The sequence below is a fragment of the Anomaloglossus baeobatrachus genome, chromosome 6, assembly GCF_048569485.1.
Source record: "Anomaloglossus baeobatrachus isolate aAnoBae1 chromosome 6, aAnoBae1.hap1, whole genome shotgun sequence".
Classification (NCBI taxonomy): Eukaryota; Metazoa; Chordata; class Amphibia; order Anura; family Aromobatidae; genus Anomaloglossus; species Anomaloglossus baeobatrachus.
This window is the reverse complement of record NC_134358.1, coordinates 548,869,644-548,894,828: the sequence shown is the minus strand read 5'-3', so window position 1 is coordinate 548,894,828 and position 25,185 is coordinate 548,869,644. Positions and strand designations below refer to the sequence as shown.

Here is a 25,185-nt window from a genome sequence, read left to right as displayed (position 1 = left end):
AAAAAAAGCAGTAAAAAAAAAAATAAGCAAATTTTATATAGCTGTAATCCTACTAATCCCAAGATTAAAGAGAACACAAATTATACCACATAATAATAATAAAAAAAAAAAGTTTTACGTGCCAATAAAAAAAAGTCAATAAAAAAATTTGGCAAAACACAATAGATAATAGATGGCGGCCGGCCAGACGCACAATACGCCAAGAAGTAAAAACGAGAGGAAAAAAAAAAAAAAAAAGCGGAACTGTAATTAGAAGATGGACGGAAATCAGAGAAAAGTCAAGTGACAGAAATAGTGAGACGGTGATTAGGGGATGTAGACATATACCTGGAGCACAGCGCGCACCGACACTCCACCTAATACATGGGGGCGGCAATATACACAGGATTGTAAAGGTAATCTGCATAACAAGGGGAGGAACTCAGGACGTTACTTTCATTTACTATGTGTTTTCTGATTTGAAATTAGTTAGGGTCTTTTTCAGTTTTATACAAATAGCCACTTCAATAATGCTGTTGCGTTCTTTTTCCAGAGAAGGTTAACTCCACAATACACTGATTTCTGACCAACAGAATAGTGAGTGCAGCTCTGGAGTATAATACAGGAGGTAACTGAGGATCAGTAATGTAATGTATGTACACAGTGACTGCACCAGCAGAATAGTGAGTGCAGCTCTGGAGTATAATACAGGATGTAACTCAGGATCAGTAATGTAATGTATGTACACAATGACTGCACCAGCAGAATAGTGAGTGCAGCTCTGGCGTATAATAATACAGGAGGTAACTCAGGATCAGTACAGGATCAGTAATATAATGTATGTACACAGTGACTGCACCAGCAGAATAGTGAGTGCAGCTCTGGAGTATAATACAGGAGGTAACTCAGGATTAGTACAGGATCAGGAATGTAATGTATGTACACAGTGACTGCACCAGCAGAATAGTGAGTGCAGCTCTGGAGTATAATACAGGAGGTAACTCAGGATCAGTACAGGATCAGTAATGTAATGTATGTACACAGTGACTGCACCAGCAGAATAGTGAGTGCAGCTCTGGAGTATAATACAGGAGGTAACTCAGGATTAGTACAGGATCAGGAATGTAATGTATGTACACAGTGACTGCACCAGCAGAATAGTGAGTGCAGCTCTGGAGTATAATACAGGAGGTAACTCAGGATCAGTACAGGATCAGTAATGTAATGTATGTACACAGTGACTGCACCAGCAGAATAGTGAGTGCAGCTCTGGAGTATAACACAGGAGGTAACTAAGGATCAGTACAGGATCAGTAATGTAATGTGTGTACACAGTGACTGCACCAGCAGAATAGTGAGTGCAGCTCTGGGGTATAATACAGGATGTAACTCAGGATCAGTACAGGATCAGTAATATAATGTATGTACACAGTGACTGCACCAGCAGAATAGTGAGTGCAGCTCTGGAGTATAATACAGGATGTAACTCAGGATTAGTACAGGATCAGTAATGTAATGTGTGTACACAGTGACTGCACCAGCAGAATAGTGAGTGCAGCTCTGGAGTATAATACTTCATCCATCAGACATCGCATAGACTCTCGGTAGGTCTTATGCTGCCCTGTGCACCCTTCTACTATTCTGCATTCCCAGCACATAAAACAATAGTGTCTATATTTACTACTGAAAGCATAAACCATAAAGATGATCGGGAAATCCAGGGCGATGTAAGCGGAGCCACAAGAGGCCTCTTAAATAGGTTTCCATGATTGGATTTAATTTACCGCCACATGTTTCAGTGCCACAAATTATAACCTGACCGCGTGGATCGCCTGAAAATCAATACAATTACATAGAACATGACTATACATATGAGCGCAGTGTACAGGGGCGGGCAGTAATAACGCCGTATTGATCGTTAGGCTGCAGCGCTGCTCGGTGCCTATAGCGCTCAGTACATAAATTCCCAGTAATAAGTTACAATTAAAGGGAGTGTGGGAGCCCAAACTACTGGATAACCTGAGCACATGACCCTGCAGGGAATACAGTGCATTGCAAAAGTATTCACCTCCCTGGGTGTTTTACCTATTTTGTTACATTGTAACCTGTGTTTAAGTATTTTTGTAATCCGATTTGTGTGTGATGCATCAGCAGAATATAGTCTAGGTTGGGAAGTGAAGCGAGAAAAATATAGCCAAAAATTAAATTTAAGGGATAAAATAAATAAAAATTGCCATGTGCGTATGTATTCACCCCTGTTGCTATCAAGCAACCTAAAAAATTTCTGGTGCAAGCAATTACCTTCATTAGGGTACTTTCACACTTGCGTTATTTTCCTTCCGTTACAATCCGCCCTTTTGGGAAACAGCGGAATCCGTTAACGGATTCCGCTGTTTCCCATAGACTTGTATGGTTGACGGATTGTACCAAAAGGAGCTGCGTTGCTTCCGCTGGGCGACGCTCCGTTGCTTCCGCCCAGCGGGAGGAACGCAGCATGTAACGTTATTTTGAGCAGCGGAATCCTCTGGATTTCACTGCGCATGCTCTTTTTTTTTTTTTTTTTTAAATCAAACTTTATTTTGGCTCGCGGTGGCCGAACGTTCAGCTGAGCGCCCGGCCGTCGGCAAGCGACAGCGCTCAGCTGAATGACCGGCCACCAGCATGCCCGGCCGCCGGCAAGTCACAGCGCTCAGCTGAGCGCCCGCCCGCCGGCATGCCCGGGCGCCGGCAAGTGACAGCGATCAGCTGATCACCCGGCGGCCGGCTGCAGGGAGCGATCAGCTGATCACCCGGCGGCCGGGAGCGATCAGCTGATCACCCGGCAGCCGGCTGCAGGGAGCGATCAGCTGATCACCCGGCAGCCGGGAGCGATCAGCTGATCACCCGGCGGGCGGGAGCGATCAGCTGATCACCCGGCGGGCGGCTGCAGGGAGCGATCAGCTGATCACCCGGCGGCCGGCTGCAGGGAACGATCAGCTGATCGTTCACTATAGTCTGCCGCTGGTAAAACCGGGAAAAAAAAAAAAAAAAAAATCAAAACGAATTGCGTTGTTTTGCAGCATCCGTTGCATCCGTTGTGTCACTATATGCAACACATCCGTTGCATCCGTTACACAACGCAATGCAACGGATACCGTTCAACGCAAGTGTGAAAGTACCCTAAGTCTCATGCTTAGTGAAAGGAGGTCCCCTTGTGTGTAATCTAAGTGTCTTGGGGTCTGTCAGTATATACACACCTTTTCGGAAAGGCCACTAACCAAACACCATGGAGACCAAGGAGACCTCCAAACACCATGAAGACCAAGGAGATCTTCAGACAACACCATGAAGCCAAGTAAATCTCCAAAAAACACCGTGAAGACCAAGGAAATCTCCAGACAACACCATGAAGACCAAGCAGACGTCCATGCAACACCAAGAATACCAAGGAAATCTCCAAACAACACTAAGAAGACCAAGAAGATCTCCAAACAACACCATGAAGACCAAGTAGATCTCCAAACAACACCATGAAGACCAAGAAGATCTCCAAACAACACCATGAAAACTAAAGAGATCTCCAATAAACATCATGAAGAGCAAGGAGATCGCCAAACAACACCATGAAGACCAAGGAGATCTTCAGACAACACCATGAAGCCAAGTAGATCTCCAAACAACACCATGAAAACTAAAGAGATCTCCAATAAACATCATGAAGAGCAAGGAGATCTCCAAACAACACCATGAAGACCAAGGAGATCTTCAGACAACACCATGAAGCCAAGTAGATCTCCAAACAACACCATGAAAACTAAAGAGATCTCCAATAAACATCATGAAGAGCAAGGAGATCGCCAAACAACACCATGAAGATTAAGGAGATCTCCAAACAACACCATGAAAACAAAAGAGATCTCCAATAAACATCATGAAGAGCAAGGAGACCTCCAAACAACATCCTGAAAACCAAGGAGACCTCCAAACAAGTCAGAGACAAAGTGGAGAGACGTTTATAAAAAAATATCCCTATCTCTGATGATCCCACGGAGCACCGTCATTATCATCAAATGGAAAGAACATGGTATCACAACAAACCTGCCAAGAGAGGGTTGTCTACCAAAACTCTCAGCCCGGGCAAGGAGGACATTAATCAGAGAGGCAGCACAGAGACCAAAGGTAACCCTGAAGGAGCTTCAAAGTTCCCAGAGACTGGAGGATCTGTCCATACAATCACAATTAGCCGTACACTCCATAGATCCGGCCTTAATGCAAGAGTGGCCAAAAAAAAGCCTTTACTTACAGCCAAAAATGGGAAGGCTCGTTTTGATTTTGCCAAAAGCCATGTGGGAGACTCCCCAAATGTATGGAGGAAGGTGCTGTGGCAAGATGAAATCAAAGTTGAACTTTTTGGTCAACGAAGTAAAAGGTTATGTCTTGAACCAGAAAAACACAACTCATTACTCCAAGAACACCATCCCCACAGTGAAACATGGTGGTGGCATCATGTGATGCAAACCTTAAAAAAAAAAAAAGTAATTGAAATTCAAGGTCGTGTGATAGCAAAACAATAAAAAATGGCAAGGGGGTGAATAATTCCGCAAACCACTGTAGCCCTTAGGGCTTGATTCACGAAAGCAATTTTCGCCAGAATTCTGGAGTAAAATTGCCAGAAATGTCCCAAAAATGTTACAACTATTGATGTTTTAAGCCAATTTTGTAAAAAAACAGGCAATTTTTTTTTTAAAAACCTGATGATGGAGCTCAGGTGGGTCGGAGTGTGGTGAAGCGAGCCGGACAAACTCATCATAATGCACCGCAGGTGGTCCAAGTAATGACATAAATGAACGCCAGCCCCCAGGAGCAGGAGCGCTCTATGGATATCTCATTAATACAATGCAGGAGAGGAGCAGAACTAGAAATCAGTGATAAAACGGAGAATAAAAAAAAAAAAAAAAAATGAACTTCAGCGGCATTTTATTTTTACATAAATTCATGTATTCTGGGCATATAAATATTCTCTAGAATAAGGTTTCATTATAAATGTTGAGCCACTTCCCTTCTGCAGCCTCTTTGTATCACTACATAAAACATCCAACTGGTCACAAATTACTATAAAGGGGAATATAAAAAGCATAAACAGAAAACACATCAGCTTCCAGCTCCCTGCACACTGACCTCTGCTCTGGTTACAAGCACGACTGCGGCCCTCCCCCAAAGAGCATGCCCACAATGCTCTCCCACACAACATGCCCATGTCCCTCCCCCACAGAGCATGCCCACAATGCTCTCCCACACAACATGCCCATGTCCCTCCCCCACAGAGCATGCCCACAATGCTCTCCCACACAACATGCCCATGTCCCTCCCCCACAGAGCATGCCCACAATGCTCTCCCACAGGGCACTTCTACAGCCCTCCCCCACAGAGCATGCCCACAATGCTCGCCCACAATGCTCGCCCCCAGCCCTCCCCCACAGAGCATGACAACAATTCTCTCCCACATGGCAAACCCGCAGCCCTCCCCCACCAGAGCATCCCCACAATGCTCTCCCACACGGCACTTCCTAAGCCCTCCCCCACAGAGAATGCCCACAATGCTCTCTCAGAGGGCACTTCCTCAGCGCTCCCCACAGAGCATGCCCACAATGCTCTCCCACATGGCACACCCGCAGCCCTCCCCCACAGAGCATGCCCACAATGCTCTCCCACGTGGAACACCCGCAGCCCTCCCCCACAGAGCATGCCCACAATGCTCTCCCACACGGCATTCCCGCAGCCCTCCCTACAGAGCATGCCCACAATGCTCTCCCACACAACATGCCCATGTCCCTCCCCCACAGAGCATGCCCACAATGCTCTCCCACACGACATTCCCGCAGCCCTCCCCCACAGAGCAGGCCCACAATGCTCTCCCACATGGCACACCGGCAGCTCTCCCCCACAGAGCATGCCCACAATGCTCTCCCGAATGGCACTTCCACAGCCCTCCCCCACAGAGCATGCCCACAATGCTCTCCCACACAACATGCCCATGTCCCTCCCCCACAGAGCATGCCCACAATGCTCTCCCACACGGCACTCCCGCAGCCCTCCCCCACAGAGCATGCCCATAATGCTCTCCCACACGGCACTTCCTCAGCCCTCCCCCCACAGAGCATGCCCAAAATGCTCTCCCACAGGGCACTTCCACAGCTCTCCCTACAGAGCATGCCCACAATGCTCTCCCACATGGCAAACCCGCAGCCCTCCCCCACAGAGCATGCCCACAATGCTCTCCTACGTGGCACACCCGCAGCCCTCCCCCACAGAGCATACCCACAATGCTCTCCCACGTGGCACACCCGCAGCCCTCCCCCACAGAGCATGCCCACAATGCTCTCCCACATGGCACTGCCACAACCCTCCCCCACAGAGCATGCCCACAATGCTCTCCCACACGCCATTCCCGCAGCCCTCCCCCACAGAGCATGCCCACAATGCTCTCCCACACAACATGCCCATGTCCCTCCCCCCACAGAGCATGCCCACAATGCTCTCCCACAAGGCACTCCTTAGGCCCTCCCCCACAGAGCATGCCCATAATGCTCTCCCACACGGCACTCCTGCAACCCTCCCCCATAGAGCATGCTCACAATGCTCTCCCACACAGCATGCCCATGGCCCTACCCCAAAGAGCTTGCCCACCACATACTCCTAAATGGTATGACAGCAGCCCTCCCCTCACAGAGCACACCCGCAGCCTTCCCTCACAGAGTATATCTGCAACACTCTCCCATATGACACTCCCATGGCCCTCACCCACAGAGAATACCTGCAATGCCCTCCCACACGGCACACCTGCAGCCCCCCCCATTGAGCACTCCTGTGGTCCTCCTCCACAGTGCATGCCTGCAATGCTCACACAACACGACCATGACCCTTTCCCACAGAGCACACCTGCAACACACTCCTACATGGTATGATTTCGGTCCTCCCCCACAGAGCACGCCCACAACGCTCTGCTACAGGGCACACCCTTGGCACGTTGCCACATGGCACGCCCGCAATGTTGTCACACAGTGGTGGTGGCACTTTTGCTGCTCTATATGTTCTCACCCATCTTAGATAAGCGATTACTTGTTTTAGCCGGACAACCCCTTTAACCCGTTGGCGCCACACAATATATGGACGTCTTTGGGGGCAGGAACACAAGAGGTAGAACCACATAATAACACTGTCCCTAAACACAGATCACCTAATTCTATATATATATGCCGCATGAGGAAACATAGATGGACGGATAGATAGGCTACACATTGCGATGATGTCTTACCGTACAATGAGATTATCGGAGCCAGTCGGAGCCCCCCCATAACACGCACCTTATACAGCTGTAGTGTTTGAACGTGCTCGCTGCCTTCTGACACTCCAGGCACAGCTGGATGGCTCCGGGGTAGTCTTCTTCCTATGAACACATGACATAGGACCAGCATTAAAAATTAGGTGGGTTTAAAGGGGTATTCCAGCCAAAAGACAGTGATCACCAATCCACTGTATAAGTCACAACTGATCACCAATGTCCCCAATCGGCAAACCCACGAGCACGAGAAGATGAAAGCAGTGGCAGGTCGCGCATGCGCCATTCAAGCCTCAAGGTCCCAGGATTGAATCCAGTTAATAGGCGACATCTTCAGGGCTGGAATACCCCTTTAATGGCAGCTCCGCTGCAAGGATCTGCTCAGACCCTTCCAGAGGTCGGATAAGCCGGATGAGACGTGAGAGAGGGAAAAAACTAATCAAAGCGGCAGACAAAAAAAAAAAAATGTATATATATATATAGCTGCAAAATCCGACATAAATCTCCAGTTCCATCATGTGAAGCCATAACTTCCAGGTGCGGCATCAAGTGATTAATACAGGCGCCGTGTACGGCTGCCCTAATATTAGAGGCTGGTGCCGGGCATCCGGGGGATTACATCAATAATATCTTACGTATTTCAGGGGACTTAAAGGGGATTTTCAGGGTTACATAGAAAAAACCCGCAATATATAAAAGACTAAAGATGCGCCATTCCTCTCCACCACCGCTGCTGTGCACAATCATGGAGCAGGATAGTCGCGCGGCGTCCTCACTGCGCCAGGGCCACCACATTCTAGCGGCAGGTTGTCTCCATGGTCGGCACAACTGTACAGCGACGTGGGAGAGGAGCAGAACGGGGGCTTTCAATAAAACACCGGCAACAAGGGCAGTTTTCTTATGTAAATGAATGAATTTTTGGCAATAAAATAACTTTTGAAATACGGATTCAAAAATTTTGAAAGCCACAATGTTCTTCCGCAGAGCGCGCCCGCGCCCCTCTCCCGCAGCCCCTCTCCCGCAGCCCTCTCCCACAGGGCGCGCCCGCCGCCCTCTCCCGCAGATCCCACCCACCCCCCTCTCCCACAGATCCCACCCAAGACCCTCTCCCACAGATCGCACCCACCATCCTCTACCACAGATCGTACCCACCCCCCCTCCCATAGATCCCACCCATCCCCCTCTCCCATAGATCCCACCCATCCCCCTCTCCCACAGATCGCACCCACCGCCCTCTCCCACAGATCGCACCCACCCCCCTCTCCCACAGAGCGCACCCACCCCCCTCTCCCACAGATCGCACCCACCCCCCTCTCCCACAGATCGCACCCACCACCCTCTCCCACAGATCGCACCCACCACCCTCTCCCACAGATCGCACCCACCACCCTCTCCCACAGATCGCACCCACCACCCTCTCCCACAGATCGCACCCACCACCCTCTCCCACAGATCGCACCCACCACCCTCTCCCACAGATCGCACCCACCACCCTCTCCCACAGATCGCACCCACCCCCCTCTCCCACAGATCGCACCCACCACCCTCTCCCACAGATCGCACCCACCACCCTCTCCCACAGATCGCACCCACCACCCTCTCCCACAGATCGCACTCACCACCCTCTCCCACAGATCGCACTCACCACCCTCTCCCACAGATCGCACCCACCACCCTCTCCCACAGATCGCACCCACCCCCCTCTCCCACAGATCGCACCCACCCCCCTCTCACACAGAGCGCACCCACCCCCATCTCCTACAGATCGCACCCACCCCCCTCTCCCACAGATCGCACCCACCCCCCTCTCCCACAGATCGCACCCACCCCCCTCTCCCACAGAGCGCACCCACCCCCATCTCCTACAGATCGCACCCACCCCATCTCCCACAGAGCGCACCCACCCCCCTCTCCCACACACCACGTCTCCCACCCTGTGGCTGCTGTACAATCACATCTCCGAATGCGTTAACAGAAGGTTATACATGACGGCCGCCTCCATAATCATGTACAGAAAATTGAATAATAAAAAAAAAACATATATCTACAATTGGAATATAAAGACGACTGATTTAATTTAGGTGACGCGCTCGTCCCCGCCTCGTGACACGTGCGTCTTAAAATCAGGTGAGTATATACTCCGGAACGCAAGTTACACAGAAACAAGCAGCAGCCATCAATCTGCAGTGTCAGTAAATAATTGCTTGCACGGGGAGAGCACCTTTGTGTCCTCTACGGCTGCTGTCAGCGCTCAGGATGGTGATTTGTATTTCGTCGACGCGGCGCCATCAGACAGAACTAATTAATCTCATCCATTGAGTTGCAAATGAGATCCGGGATAAAGTTAAAATACACCTACCTCCAGCATTTCGCTGAGACGGACGTCCGTTCTTTGCTGGAAAAAGTGGAAAGCGATGATTAATTAGCCGCCGATAAATGCGGAAATAATAAAAAACGGCAGAGTCGCCTTTACCAGTGTTTTTATAGTCCTCAGAGACTTCAGGAGACCGATCAATAGCTGCCGCTTCCTCTGGTTGGCCAGTAGCCCCAGGCTGGCCTCCGTGAAGCCTTCTTTGGCAGTATTTAGGGATCTGAGGAGGAAAAAAAAGAAGTTCTATTGATGAGGAACTAGTTTAGAAGCCATTGCCTGGAGAATCAGTCAGCGTGGACCCAAAAAAAAAGAAATGACCCTGTAAAGTCTAGTCTGGATGTGACCGTACACGCACAGCTCCTTTCCATTCGTAGCGTCTAGTCTGAATTTGACTGTACACGCACGACTCCACTCCATTCATTCTGCCAGAGACTGATCCCGCTACAGAACGAGCAGTTTTGCACATGCGCGGCCACCACTCAGATCCGACAGGTCACTTCAGGACCTCCTTCCTCCGGATCAGTGGGGTTCCCAGTGGCCGGATCCCCACAGATGGATCCAAAAAATATAGCCTGCGTTAAGCCTTCTTTGGCAGTATTTAGGGATCTGACGAGGAAAAAAAAGAAGTTACATCAATGAGGAACTAGTTTAGAAGCCATCACCTGAAGAATCAATCAGAGTGGACCCAAAAAAAAAAAAAAAAAAAAGAAATGACCCTGTAAAGTCTAGTCTGGCTGTGACCGTACACGGACAGCTCTGCTCCATTCGTAACATCTAGTCTGAATGTGACTGTACACGAAAGACTCCACTCCACTTATTCTGCCAGAGACTGATCCCGCTACAGAACGAGCAGTTTTGCGCATGCGCGGCCACCACTCAGATCCGACAGGTCACTTGGGTCCCAGTGGTCAAATCCCCACAGATGCATCTAAACAATATTGCCTGCGTAAAGCCTTTTTTGGCTGTATAAAGGGATCTGACGAGGGAATAAAAAAAAGAAGAAGTTACATAGATGAGGAACTAGTTTAGAAGCTATCACCTGGAGAATCAGTCAGGGTGGACCCAAAAAAAAAAGAAATAGCTCTGTAAAGTCTAGTCTGAATGTGACTGTACACACACGACTCCCCTCCATTCATTCTGCCAGAGACTGATCACGCTACAGAACGAGCAGTTTTGCGCATGCGCGGCCACCACTCAGATCCGACAAGTCACTTTGGAACCGCCTTCCTCCAGATCAGTGCGGTTCCCAGTGGTCGGATCCCAACAGATGGATCCAAAAAATATAGCCTGTGTAAAGCCTTTTTTGGCTGTATTTAGGGATCTGACTAGGGAAAAAAATAAGTTACGGTACATTGATGAGAATCTAGTTTAGAAGCCATCGTCTGGAGAATCAGTCAGATTCGACCCCAAAAGAAAAAAAAAAAAGAAATGGCTCTGTAAAGTCTAGTCTGTATGTGACCATACACGCACGACTCCGCTCCATTCGTATCATCTAGTCTGAATGTGATTGTACATGCACAACTCCACTCCACTCATTCTGCCAAAGACTGATCCCGCTACAGAACGAGCGCTTTTGCGCATGCGCGGTCACCACTCAGATCCAACAGGGCCCTTCAAAACCTCCTTCCTCTGGATCAGTGGGGTTTCCAGTCGTCGGATCCCAACAGATGGATCCACACAATATAGCCTGCGTAAAGCCTTTTTGGGCTGGATTTAGGGATATTACGAGGGAAAAAAAAAAGTTACATAGATGAGGAACTAGTTTAGAAGCCATCGCCTGGAGAGTCAGATTGGAGCCAAAAAAAAAAAAAAAAAGGCTCTGTAAAGTCTAGGATATGACCATACACGCACGACTATGCTCCATTCGTTCTGCCCGAGGCTGATAGGCGTTCCCCTACAAAATGAACAAAGCGGTTTTGCGCATGCGTGGTCACCAATCAGATCCGACAGGTCACATCAGAACCTCGTTCCTCCAGATCAGTGGGGATGCCAGTGGTTGGATCCCCACAGATGGATCCGAAAAATATAGCCCCAGTCTTTCCTACGTAAAGACTTCTTTGGCAGTATTTAGGTATCTGAGGAAAGGTAAGAAGAAGTTACATAGATGAGGAATTAGTTTAGAAGCCATCTTGTGAAGGATCAGTCAGATTGGACCTAAAAAAAAAAAGAAAAAAAAGAAAGAAATTGCTCCGTAAAGACTAGTCTGAATGTAACCGTTCAGGCACGATTCCACTCCATTCGCTCTGCCCGAGGCTGATTGGCTTTCCCTTACAGAAGGAACAAAGCAGTTTTGCGCATGTGCGGCCAACCACTCAGATCCAGCAGGTTACTTCAGAACCTTGCTTCTTGGATCAGTGGGGGTCCCAGTGATTGGATCCCCATAGATGGATCTGAAAAATATAGTCCCAGACTGGCCTGCAAAATGCCTTTTTTCGCAGTATTTAGGGATCTGAGGAGGGGAAAAAAAAATAAATTACATCGCTAAGGAACTAGTTTAGAAGCCATCACCTGGAAAATCAGTCAGATTGAAACTCCCCCCCACCCCCAAATTTATTTTTTTTTTTAAAAAAAATGGCTCTGTAAAGTCTAGTCTGGATGTGACCGTACACGCACGACTCTGTTCCATTCGTAACATCTAGTCTGAATGTGACTGTACACGCACGACTCCACTCCATTCATTCTGCCAGAGACTGATCCCACTACAGAACGAGCAGTTTTGCGCATGCGCGGCCACCACTCAGATCCGACAGGTCACTTCAGAACCTCCTTACTCTGGATCAGTGGGGTTAAAAAAAAAAAGAAGAAATGACTCTGTAAAGTCTAGTCTGGATGTGACCGTACACGCACGACTACGCTCCATTCGTTCTGCCCAAGGCCGATAGGCGTTCCCCTACAAAATGAACAAAGCGGTTTTGCGCATGCGTGGTCACCAATCAGATCCGACAGGTCACATCAGAACCTCATTCCTCCAGATCAGTGGGGATACCAGTGGTCGGATCCCCACAGACGGATCCTAAAAATATAGCCCCAGTCTTGCCTACATAAAGCCTTCTTTGGCAGTATTTAGGTATCGGAGGAGGGGTAAAAAGAAGTTACATAGATGAGGAATTAGTTTAGAAGCCATCTTGTGAAGGATCAGTCAAATTGGACCTAAAAAAAAAAAAAAAAAAAAAAAGAAATGGTTCTGTAAAGACTAGTCTGAATGTAACCGTACAGGCACGATTCCACTCCATTCGCTCTGCCCAAGGCTGATCGGCTTTCCCCTACAGAAGGAACAAAGCGGTTTTGCGTATGTGCGGCCAACCACTCAGATCCAGTAGGTTACTTCAGAACCTTGCTTCTTAGATCAGTGGGGGTCTCAGTGATTGGATCCCCACAGATGGATCTGAAAAATATAGTCCCAGACTGGCCTGCGTAAAGCCTTTTTCGCAGTATTTAGGGATCTGAGGAGGGGAAAAAAAAGAAATTACATCGATAAGGAACTAGTTTAGAAGCCATCGCCTGGAAAATCAGTCAGATTGGATGCCCCCATCCAAAAAAAAAAAAAAAAAAAATAAAGGCTCTGTAAAGTCTAGTCTGGATGTGACTGTACACGCACGACTCCACTCCATTCATTCTGCCTGAGATTGATCGGCTTTTCCCTACAGAACGTACATGCGCAGCCAACACTCAATTCCAACAGGTCACTTCAGATCCTCGTTCCTCCGGATCAGTAGGGGGTCCCAGTGGTCGGATCCCGGCAGATGGATCTGCTAAATGTCACCTATCCAGTGCAAAGATGAGACTTTCAAAAGTTTGGGAATAACCCTTTCCGGAATGGTCTATTTGAATCTTTCGGGATGATGACATTTTTTTAATTTTTTCACATTTTCAAGAGCTGCGACTTTTTATATTTCTGAGCTGCGGAGTGAGTTGGAGAATGTATTGACATCATTTTGGGGTGCATACAATTTACAGCGGTGCAATCCTTGTGAAGACTCTCCCTTGCTTCATTGGACTGATGGATGAGCGATGCGAGGGTGGCGCATGCGCCCTCGCATCCTCTGCTCTCGTTATGACCGTATGAGCGTGCGCGGTCACAAGAGAAGTGGAGACCACAAACCCCCAAGATCAGCTCCCCACACATGACCGCAGACCGCACCCAGAAGACGAGCCGCACGCATCAGAGGAGACAAGTGAGCTGATTTTAGGGGCGGTCTCCACTTCTGTTGTGATCGCGCGCGCGCGCTTCTGCGATCACAATGGGAGCTGCGGATGCGAGGGGAATGCATCACATTTGCAACTCATACCCATCAGTCTAGAGTCTTCACAAAGATGGCGCTGGCGATAGCGCTACGCGCAGGTGCCGTCTCAGACACCATCTTAGTGAAGAGTTTGTTGCAATAATGATAAATGCTAATAAGCAGGCGCCGAAATTAAAGTCTATGACGGTGGCAGAGGCAGGAAGGTCAAGCAGGCATACAGGGGCGGGAATCGATAGCAAGATCCGACCTCCATATTCACTTCCTGTTGCACCTGTCAATCAAACAGCAGTGAATTGCTGGAACTTTACTTGCACATGTTACAGTAATAAAACATCCAATCTCAGAACGGAAGGTATGCCTGGATCCAGCATCCTAGTGCCAGTATAGCACTGGCTTTACTTTACACATTAAAATCCTGCTGGTCGCTTCTCTTTAAGCATATGCCTCTGGGAGATCCCAGCCACCATGGAAAGCTATCGGCACCCTGCAAATCCAGTTGTTTGTAACCAACTGGTCTTCTGTCTGTCAACCTCCTTGGATGCTGCGACTGTTATTAATAGCGGCATCTAAAAGGTTGGAAGTTACTCGGATTCTGCCTGCTGCAGCGGGATGCCGGCTGTACACGTCAGGCAGCATCCACTGCTCTTGGCCTTGGCAGATTGTCGCTCCTGCACTTGCTTCAGTTTCAGAAAACCAGTAGACATGAGCTGTACGTTATCTGAACCCACAAATTTAGGAGGAATGACCTACCAATTAATGTGCTTGGCAGTATCCCAGTCCTCCTCTAAGGCACATGTCAGTGAAAAAAAGGATTGGGAATATTAACGCCAATATGCCTGATCCCTCGATCTTAATGAATATACCGTAATTTTCAGATTATAAGACGCCCTTTTTCTCCCAAAAATTTGAGAGGAAAATAAGGGATGCGTCTTAAAATCCGAATATAGCTTACCCGGGGGGGACAAGGGTCTGTCTGTGCGGCGACCGGGTGCGTTCGGGCGTCTGGGTGCCTGTCGGTGCTGGCTGCCCCACTGTCCTGGAGGCCGGCTGCCCCTCTGTCCTGGAGGCCGGCTGCCCCTCTGTCCTGGAGGCCGGCTGCCCCTCTGTCCTGGAGGCCGGCTGCCCCTCTGTCCTGGAGGCCGGCTGCCCCTCTGTCCTGGAGGCCGGCTGCCCCTCTGTCCTGGAGGCCGGCTGCCCCTCTGTCCTGGAGGCCGGCTGCCCCTCTGTCCTGGAGGCCGGCTGCCCCTCTGTCCTGGAGGCCGGCTGCCCCTCTGTCCTGGAGGCCGGCTGCCCCTCTGTCCTGGAGGCCGGCTGCCCCTCTGTCCTGGAGGCCGGCTGCCCCTCTGTCCTGGAGGCCGGCTGCCTCTCTGTCCTGGAGGCCGGCTGCCTCTCTGTCCTGGAGGCCGGCTGCCTCTCTGTCCTGGAGGCCGGCTGCCTCTCTGTCCTGGAGGCCGGCTGCCTCTCTGTGCGGGTGGGTGGCCTGCTGGCTGTCACTCTGGGCGTGCGGGTGGGTGGCTGTGCGGTGGGTGTCCCAGTATGTCCGCGGTTGCAGCTTAAAATTATGGCGCCGGGAGTCAGCGCGTGCGCAGATGGAGCTCTTGGATGAGAGCTCCATCTGCGCATGCGCTGCTCCAGGCGCCATCATTTGAACTGGGACTGCAGACAGACTGGGACACTCACCGCACCAGCCTGCTGCACCACTGACCAGCCGCCCCTGCTGCCGCCACTGCCCCGCCGCTGCTGACGCCACCGACGCCGCTGCCAGCACAACCTCTGACCCCGCTTCACCACTGCTGCCCCCCTCCGGTAAGACAACAACACCGGAGTATAAGACGGACCCCATTTTTATTTTTACCTTTGTTTATCTCTAAATTTGAGGTGCGTCTTATAATCTGGTGCGTCTTATAAAACGAAAAATACGGTACATGTCTGGCAGCAGCTAATTCCCCTCTTCCTACTGAAAACATATGCACACTAGGCCAAGCTGCATGTGCATGGATATTGGGGAGGGGGAGCGGTCAGCCACACAGTCTTTCATTCACGAGGATTTAGTCTGTTGCAATAATCTGCAAGGTATACAGCCAGGACCCGCGTGCGGAAAGTGACACATTATGGAAAAACCTCTGTGATAGAAGAGATTTGTGTTCCTCGGGGGCGGGACACAAATATATTATTTGCATTATTTTAGCAAAACTTTGCAATTTACAGTGGATTAGTAGCTTCTAAATATAAATCAGAATGAAAGAAAGCAGAGATTTTGAGAATGGGATGGAAATTAAAAAAATCAAAAAGTTGCAGCGGGGGCTTCCTATTCCTGCCCGGCACTGCAGAAGGGGCTTCACATCTGGCACCAAGTTCAGTGAGAATCAATGCCAGTCTTCAAGACAACTTCTCTTTAAGGAGCGGAATTTCTTCCCGAGACGTCTGGTATTTTCAGCTCAGCTGAACGTGACAATTTATTGAATTTCTTGGTGGAAAATACAATGGAATTGAGGAAATGTGAGAAGAAATATATATTTGTAGCACTACGAGGAGAGCACGGCTGTAATTACAGTCACCGTTACCGCCAGGAGAGGTTCTGGATGACACCTCCGGGGCAGCGCCTACAGTACAGCGAGTAACAGGAGCGAAAATAAGAAACAGGCGTCGGGGAGAAACGGAACTCGTTACCCGAGCCATTTAGCTGAGAGTCACTGTACGGCACGAGCGTCCTCGTATACAAATATACACCCACAAATTGTGAAGCTGAGAGGAGGCACAGGCTATGCTGGAGGATAAACACAGAGAGGAGGCACAGGCTATGCTGGAAGATATACACAGAGAGGAGGCACAGGCTATGCGGGAAGATATACACAGAGGAGGCACAGACTATGCTGAAAGATATAAATAGAGAGGAGGCACAGGCTATGCTGGAAGATATACACAGAGAGGAGGCACAGGCTTTGATGGAAGATATACACGGAAAGGAGGCACAGGCTATGCTGGAAGATAAACAAGGAGAGGAGGCACAGGCTATGCTGGAAGATATACACAGAGAGGAGGCACAGGCTATGCTGGAAGATATACACAGAGAGGAGGCATAGGCTATGCTGGAAGATATACACAGAGAGGAGGCACAGGCTTTGATGGAAGATATATACGGAAAGGAGGCACAGGCTATGCTGGAAAATAAACAAGGAGAGGAGGCACAGGCTGTGCTGGAAGATATACACAGAGAGGAGGCACAGGCTATGCTGGAAGATATACACAGAGGAGGCACAGGCTATGCTGGAAGATATACACAGAGGAGGCACAGGCTATGCTGGAAGATATACACAGAGGAGGCACAGGCTATGCTGGAAGATAAACAAGGAGAGGAGGCACAGGCTATGCTGGAAGATATACACAGAGAGGAGGCACAGGCTATGCTGGAAGATAAACAAGGAGAGGAGGCACAGGCTATGCTGGAAGATATACACAGAAGAGGCACAGGCTATGCTGGAAGATATACACAGAAGAGGCACAGGCTATGCTGGAAGATATACACAGAGAGGAGGCACAGGCTATGCTGGAAGATATACACAGAAGAGGCACAGGCTATGCTGGAAGATAAAAACAGAGAAGATGCACAGGCTATGCTGGAAGATATACACAGAAAGGAGGCACTGGCTATGCTGGAAGATATACACAGAGAGGATGCACAGGCTATGCTGGAAGATATACACAGAGAGGATGCACAGGCTATGCTGGAAGATATACACAGAGAGAAGGCACAGGCTATGCTGGAAGATATACACAGAGAGAAGGCACAGGCTATGCTGGAAGATATACACAGAGAGGAGGCACAGGCTATGCTGGAAGATGAACACGGAGGAGACACAGGCTATGCTGGAGGATAAACACAGAGAGGAGGCACTGGCTATGCTTGAAGATAAACACAAAGAAGATGCACAGACTATGCAACAATACATACACAGAGGGAGGCATTAGTTACTCCTAAAGACAAACATATAGAGGAGGAACAGTAACCCAGACTTCATACTCCGCTCAGTATCAGTAAGGCTAGGTTCACATTTCCGTTGTTTTGCATCAGTCACAATCCGCCGCTCTGATAAACAACGCAATCAGTTTGGCGGATTATGTTGTTTACCATAGACTTGTATGAGCGGCGGATTGTGACTGATGCCCTTGCGTTGCGTCCTCCGCCTGACTGATCAGTCGTGGAACGACTTACCGTCAGGCAGCAGGAACGCAGAGTGTAACGTTTTTTGAGCAGCGGAATCCTTAGGATTTTGCTGCGCATGCTCTCTCTCGGCGGCCGAACGATCAGCTGATCACCCGGCGGCCGTCTTCTGTGAGCGATCAGCTGATCACCCGGCGGCCGGCTTCTGTGAGCGATCAGATGATCTCCCGGCGGCCGGCTAATGAGAGCGATCAGCTGATCACCCGGCGGCCGGCTTCTGTGAGCGATCAGATGATCTCCCGGCGGCCGGCTTCTGTGAGCGATCAGCTGATCACCCGGCGGCCGGCTTCTGTGAGCGATCAGATGATCTCCCGGCGGCCGGCTAATGAGAGCGATCAGCTGATCGTTCACAATAGCCAGCTGCCGGGAGATTATCTGATCGCTCTCATAAGCCGGCCGCCGAGAGGTCATCGGATCGCTCTCAAAAGCCGGCAGCCGGCTATTGTGAACGATCAGCTGATCACCCGGATGCCGGCTAATGAGAGCGATCAGCTGATCGTTCTCTCACTCTCGTGTTACAACGGAATCCGCAACGCATCAGTCACAAGAGTCAAGCAATGCATGTGACTGATGCAAAACAACGGAAATGTGAACCTAGCCTAAGAAGTCATGAGATCTGTAATGATGCCTTGTTTAGGTCGCGGAGGATGGTCTAGATTGGGGCTTCATAACCTTTATCTTTTTGGACCTTCCGATTAAAATGGTGCCTGATCCCCTCCATTAGAGGTGATTTAGAGATGCGTGGATCGATTGCCAGGCTCCTGGTCCAGCGGCCATGACAGTACCCTATCCTTATCAGCACCAGGTCATGTCAGGTGCTTAGGGCTCGAATGTGTAAGCCATCAATCCATCCAGTGACAACAAGCACAGGTCTTGAACAGAACGTTTTTGCTACAATTAACCTTCAAAAACAATATTAGTAAACAAAAAAATAAAATTCTCGGTATCATTTCTGTTTTCTATTTCCAAATGACAATCAAATAGAAAAGTATCAGCCAGCGTCCTGGTGTCCCGGTGTCCCGGTGTGGTTACCTCCGTCCATTAGTGCAGATCACAGCCGCCAGCTGAAGACTCGCCTGCAGAGACGTGACACGCTCCAACTCCTGCAAAACAAAGCAGGCCGAGGATCACACATTGTGCGTTATCAGTCTGCATCACACATCGCTTTTATGAAATGTGCCGCCACATAAATGAGGGAAGTTATGCCGCTAATAAAACTATTTACCGTCTCCTCGTCCTCAGGCCGAGATTCTTCTCGGAAGTTGTAAAAAAAAGACTAAAAAGCGGCATTTATCTGATGTTGGAGGGGAGGGCGGACATAAAGACAACTGCCAGAGTATGAAGTCAAATACCCATTATCACAGCGGTCGCCCACAGAAGGATTTCTCAAGGACGGACATTAAAAGGACGGACGGCAAAAAGCCGGAGCGTTTCCGAGAAAAGGGTTGTTAAGAGTTTATAGAGTAGAGGTCCTAATTTAGAACCCCAAGGGGGATATCCGATGCCCCCTCACATGACACCTCCAGAACTTGTGCACAATCGGCAAGTTTCGTGAACCTGTTGTCACGCAGAGACAACCGAGGTCCCACCAGATGTAGGGGGGGGGGGCTCCCGACGAGCGGTGCAACACACTGGGTACACCGGGAAACAATACAATGGAGGGCCCTGGCGCTATGGAGAGGGGAGCGGGAGTCAACTCCTAACACTCACCGGAGACTGTTCCCTACATTCCCTGTACGGGTTCTTCTCCCCGTCGCCGATCATGTGCCTAGGCCCTCGCTGGCCCTGAACGCACCCCGACTAGTCTGACCACTGCAATAAGACGACAAGTAGGTAGGTAAGACAAACAGGTGGGGAAAGACACCAACTGAAACACCACCAGAGCTCTTCAGAGAAAAGCTCCTTCAACATGGACAGCATAGGTATGAGCTATAGCCAAACCGGTGTCCAGGAAGTAGAAAGCTACGGCATACACCATCCAGTATTCCAAAGTGCATTATTTCGTCATAAAGGGCGGTTAAAAGTAGCGGGGAGAGAGCCGGATGCAGGCCCCCCTATGGACAACGGCCGTTTCGCACCTCCTTGTACTTCAATGAGACACTTTGGATACTGGATGGTGTATGCCGTAGCTTTCTACTTCCTGGACACTGGTTTGGCTATAGCTCAAACCTATGCTGTTCATGTTGAAGGAGCTTTTCTCTGCAGAGATTTTGTCTTCCTTTGTCTACGTGCACCCATGACCACTGTTTCCATAAGGAGGACTGAAGCTGACCTATAAATCCGGTGACAAGGTATTGCACGGTTTGGTGCAGAAACCGCTTCGGCATAGTATATGAGCTATAGCCATCATAGGGAGGAGTGGATACTTAAGGCAGAAGGCAGTGGCTGCACCTGAGGTTATAACTACCTGGTAGATCACTGCAGGATAGACATGAACCTTCACCCCTTCAGTACCGGGTGGAAGAAAATAAGCTTCAACTCAGAGTAAAGGACAAGCGGATAGTAAAGCGGATCTACGATCCACAATACGCTGTGATCCCAGAGATTACATCAGGTCGTGACACTAGTGACATCTATAGTATTAACGAAGGTGGAACATGTGGACCATACCGGGGCGGCGTACATGATACTGGGCGAAACCTGCCAAGCAGCTAATGGACAGAGTGTCTCCGGTGCCTGTGAGGTCTCGATGCAGAGCTGAGAGAAGCTGGACATCCCCTTTAAGGTGGTCATAGGCATTAGATAAATATTAGTGTTGGTGTGAATGGATTCGGAGCACCCGGTCCATCGGCCACATCAGTAATCAGTGGCTCTTAATACCGCCTCCCACCTGACGCCAGCCGCGCTCTTTATTTGATTTGCCGCCATGGCACACAGTCATGAGGTAGAGCCATCAATAGAGGAGATGCGGATGCCACAAGGTAGGAGGCAGTTCTCAGGGAGCCCGCTCAACTTCCACAGATTACTCACAAAGCCATGGACTGGGACTTATGAATCGATTCAGACATCAGCGTAACCCACGCATTTCAGCAAAACCGACTCACAATTTATAGTGTATGGGGGTGTTCTGACTCTCGCCCAAAAGGAAAACAAAAGCAGAAAAAAAAATGATTGGGCATATTAGCTTTTACATGCCCAAATCCTTTTTTTCTCATGGCAAATGAGCCACCAACCAGGGACGAGGTGGGACTAAACATCAGCCCCAACATTTGAAAGCCCATGCGATGTCTGATGAATCTGAAAAATGTGTACGAGAGAAGGGGAGGAGAAATGGGGCTAGGCAACCACAAGTGGGAGGACAGCGCTGAGGTCAAAGACGAGCTGCCATGGGTGCAGATCTTCTGTTCAGACGCTAGAAGTGGTCATAGTGGCCTGTCGAGTCCAGCAGCACATGAGGGATCCCACAACTCGGGTGTCACACGGTGTTTGGCTCTAAACTCGCCAAGTGTCATGGCGGTATCTGATGCTGTTCACACTGCAGAATGACACTCCACACTATGTCTTCTCTGGTGCTTCTGAGTTGCACAGACTCAGGCATCAACCAGCTGTGTGCTCATAACTGATTGGACTTGCAGGAGTTAATCTCGGCTAGCCTGCTGGTTACCTCTTGGATCACATAATGTGGGAGACCTATCACAGTTATTCTCCACCTTAGTAAGATGGTGGAGCCCGTCTTCTCATGCCGACTATAGCTTTTGGTAAACCGGTCTTTGTGTTGTTGTGTCCCAGTCCAGCTGGTGATTGTATGGCTTTGAGCGTGGCGTTGTTGTTGAGTTTGCCCGTTGTCTTGTGGTTTCCCCCTGACGTCATCTATGTACCTGAACACACCACCAGCCACCGTCATCATCTACACTGGATGAGGAACCAGTGGCTCCAGTGCTTGTCATTGATTAAAGTCGATTCATGTTAAGCAGAAATGATGGCTGCCAATGATGTTGGAGATATCAAGGAGAGCGCTATGTATCAGGCACTGCTGTCACCAGACGAGCCTTTGGTGGTGGTGTTACAGTGTGAGCCGCTGTCTAGTCAGTACAGAATGGCCCTACACTGTGTGATGGTACAGAGACAGCCCCGACTACTGGAATACCATCATTAATCCAGTCATTGTGCTTCTGCATGAACAACACTGGCCTAATGTCATCTCCATGGATGACAATGCTCCAGCTCATCGAGGTTTCATCATCAGGGAACAGCTGCAGGAGACTGGGGAACCTCAAATGGAGAGGCTGGCACTTTCTCCAGACCTGAACCACATAGAAAACCTATGGGAACAGCTGAATCGCCCTATAGAGGCCGTAACTTTGTACCTCAGAACCTCAATAATCTGAGGGCTGCCCTTCAAGAAGAGTGGGATGCCGGCCTCCGCTGACAGTAATTCCACTTGTGACCAGCAGGAGGCGACGTTGTCAGCTGTAATTGATGCTCAAGGTCACATGACAAGTTACTGAGACACTGACATTTGGGGGGGGGGGGTGTTATTTGGCTTTTGCTCCAATAATTTGCGATGAGGAAATCCCCATTGCTGCTTCTACATAAATGCCCGACTGTCATGATAAAATATCACTGTAACGTGAACTTTTTACGTTTCACATAAATTTCACCCGAAAGCCAAATATTCCTAACTTTTTGTGAGTAGTGTATATTAGTGAGGTGCAGTGGTAGGCAAGTTTTGAAGAGATGTGTTTTTAGGGCACGCTTAAACCTGTGGACACTGGAAATTAACAGGACTGTATGGGGTAGAGCATTCCAGAGAACTGGTGCAGCACGAGAGAAGTCTTGGAGACGGAAGTGGGAGGTTTGGATTAAAGGGGGGTGTTAGCGGACGGATACAGTGATGAGGGAGATGTAGGGCAGATGGTGGAGAGCTTTGTGGGCAAGTAATAAGTTTATACTGGCCATCCAAATTTTTATTAAGCAGCAGTGACCCAAGTCTATCTGTCTTTACGTAACAGGATTTGTTATGGAGTCCCGATGGGGGGAGAAGCGTATTGTAACAACTGCGGCTAATATCACGGTCTGTAAAATGAGCCGAGGGCATGCAGAGATGGGAGATTAATGGTCATTATGGTCCGGGCGGCTTGTAATGTCGTGTGATCTCAGCAGATCCACCTCACCTCCTCGCTGACTTACTAAGTTAATTGCCGCCCTGGAATGGAGCGATGGCGCTGATCAATAGCTGGCAAAGTTAATCCGTGCACTCAGATAATGGAAATGGCGTGCTCAAGTTACACTTTGCAATGCACTAATCAGAGCAGAGTAATGTCTGCCACGGAATTCAGATCTGTTGACAGATACGGACGTTTCGGGTAAAAAAAAAAAAAAAAATGCAAAAATAAACGCATTTTGGTCGCTTCAAAATAAGTAATATATTTATTGCTCTAAAGTTTAGAGTCTAAAGTTTCTAGAGTCTAAACCTTTTGCACCATTCAGCTTGTACAAGCTCTTTGCTCCTCGTGCAGATTCAACTTTGATGCAGAAGAGTTCAGAAGCTTATAAAAAAAAGAGTTACAAACTCTACCATTAGAAGGAGCTCACTGACAGATTCTCCGTTAACTCATACGGCAGCCAGCAATACACCGTGCTGCACGAGGGTTACAAAAAGGCAAAAGGTGCAAAATTTATCCTCCAAAACAAAATAACGAAAGAGGGGGGAGGGGGGGGGGGGCAAAAAGCCAACATCCCCTTTAAGAAACAGTGAAAATTTGTACCTTTTCCAGATCTTTCCTTTGTGCTCACAGTGAATGGAGTCACTATGATTAAAAAGGGAGCCTGTCAGCAAGTTTTTATATATGCGCGTAATGATATGGCTATGTTGCCCCCATTAAAAATTGTTCTTTTGTTGTGGTGATCATATCAACTAATTAGGAGAAATCTTAACAGAGAAGCCATATGCAAATCAGGCTACAAGTGCAGCGGGGGCGGTGAATATCCCATGGAGATTCCATAAATGGGACCAATCTATTCCGACAACGTGGCCCTGTCACGCACCGGTGTCAGCGGAGAGCTGGTCAGAATACCCATATGAATAAATAAAGGAAGAGAGCAATGTATGTACGGCCACCTCTGCACAGACAATTTGGAATATCCCCTTTCCCTCCTTTCTGATACCAGGATTTAAAAAAAAAACAAAAAAAAACTTCTCACTAAATTTTTCACGTGGAACTGGACACACAATGTAATAGTGGCTGTAGGGTGGAGCTTTTTTTGGCCTCTCCATTGCTTTATTAGCAATAAAAGTATTTGGAATCTAATGAGTTAATTTGAGTGTTATCAGAGAGCTTTCACTTGGGGGCGGGTACTTCTTCTCCCTGTATGAAGCTGACCAATCATAAGCAGGCAGCAACACGTAGGAAAAAGAAGAAATGTCACATGGAGATTTTTTTCACAAACTTCACTGACTGTCATGGCGGCGTTGGGTTCTGTTCCGATTACAGATTAGGACACTGCCCAATAACATCTTTGGTGTCTGTGATCAATGCAGGCGGATTCGGGTATCAACCTGCAGAGTGGTGATTTATAAGCAGGTTGGCAAGAGTTAAATCTGCTTGTTAGTCTCATTTGATCACAATGACATTTGGTCACCTCCTATTTATGCTGGCTGGATCCTTCTACTTATGCCAGCTATAGTTTATCTTAGCTGGTCTGGTGAGGTGTTGTAATCCAGACTATCTGGTGTGATACTTCTTGCCCTTGTTGCCTTTTTATTGTTATCTTCCTGTTCTTACTTTACTCCCAAGTCTCTCATGGTTTATTTCTGTGTGTGCGCAGTGTGTCAGAGTTTTGTTTTTTTCCTGTCTTCATATGTTTTCCATCACACTTCTGCCCTACCCTTTTAGTGGGAGGGGAGTATCAGAGTAGTACTGGTCAAAAGCATAGTCAGAAGCGGGACTGTGGCATCTCCATCATCAGGAGTAACCCTGAGGTTACGGATAGCCAGGGACAGCACAGAAGCCCCTGTCCTCCGCTATACTAACAGTCACCATGTGACAAGAACATGTCCACATTAGAGCAGGTTTCTGTGTCTGTGAGCTGTAAGGATATTGCTCCGATC

General features: G+C 48.9%; 1 protein-coding gene across 1 annotated transcript in view; it reads right to left on the bottom strand.

Moving 5' to 3' along the window:
* VPS50 (VPS50 subunit of EARP/GARPII complex) overlaps positions 1–25,185 on the bottom strand; it is a 203,904-nt gene that overhangs the window by 137,185 nt on the left and 41,534 nt on the right. Inside the window, exons 6-9 of the mRNA XM_075315659.1 lie at positions 19,167–19,237; positions 9,771–9,888; positions 9,657–9,692; positions 7,323–7,405 (exon numbers count right to left, since the gene is read on the bottom strand). Of these exons, the coding sequence (XP_075171774.1) occupies positions 7,323–7,405; positions 9,657–9,692; positions 9,771–9,888; positions 19,167–19,237 (308 nt within the window). The remainder of the gene's footprint in view (positions 1–7,322; positions 7,406–9,656; positions 9,693–9,770; positions 9,889–19,166; positions 19,238–25,185) is intronic.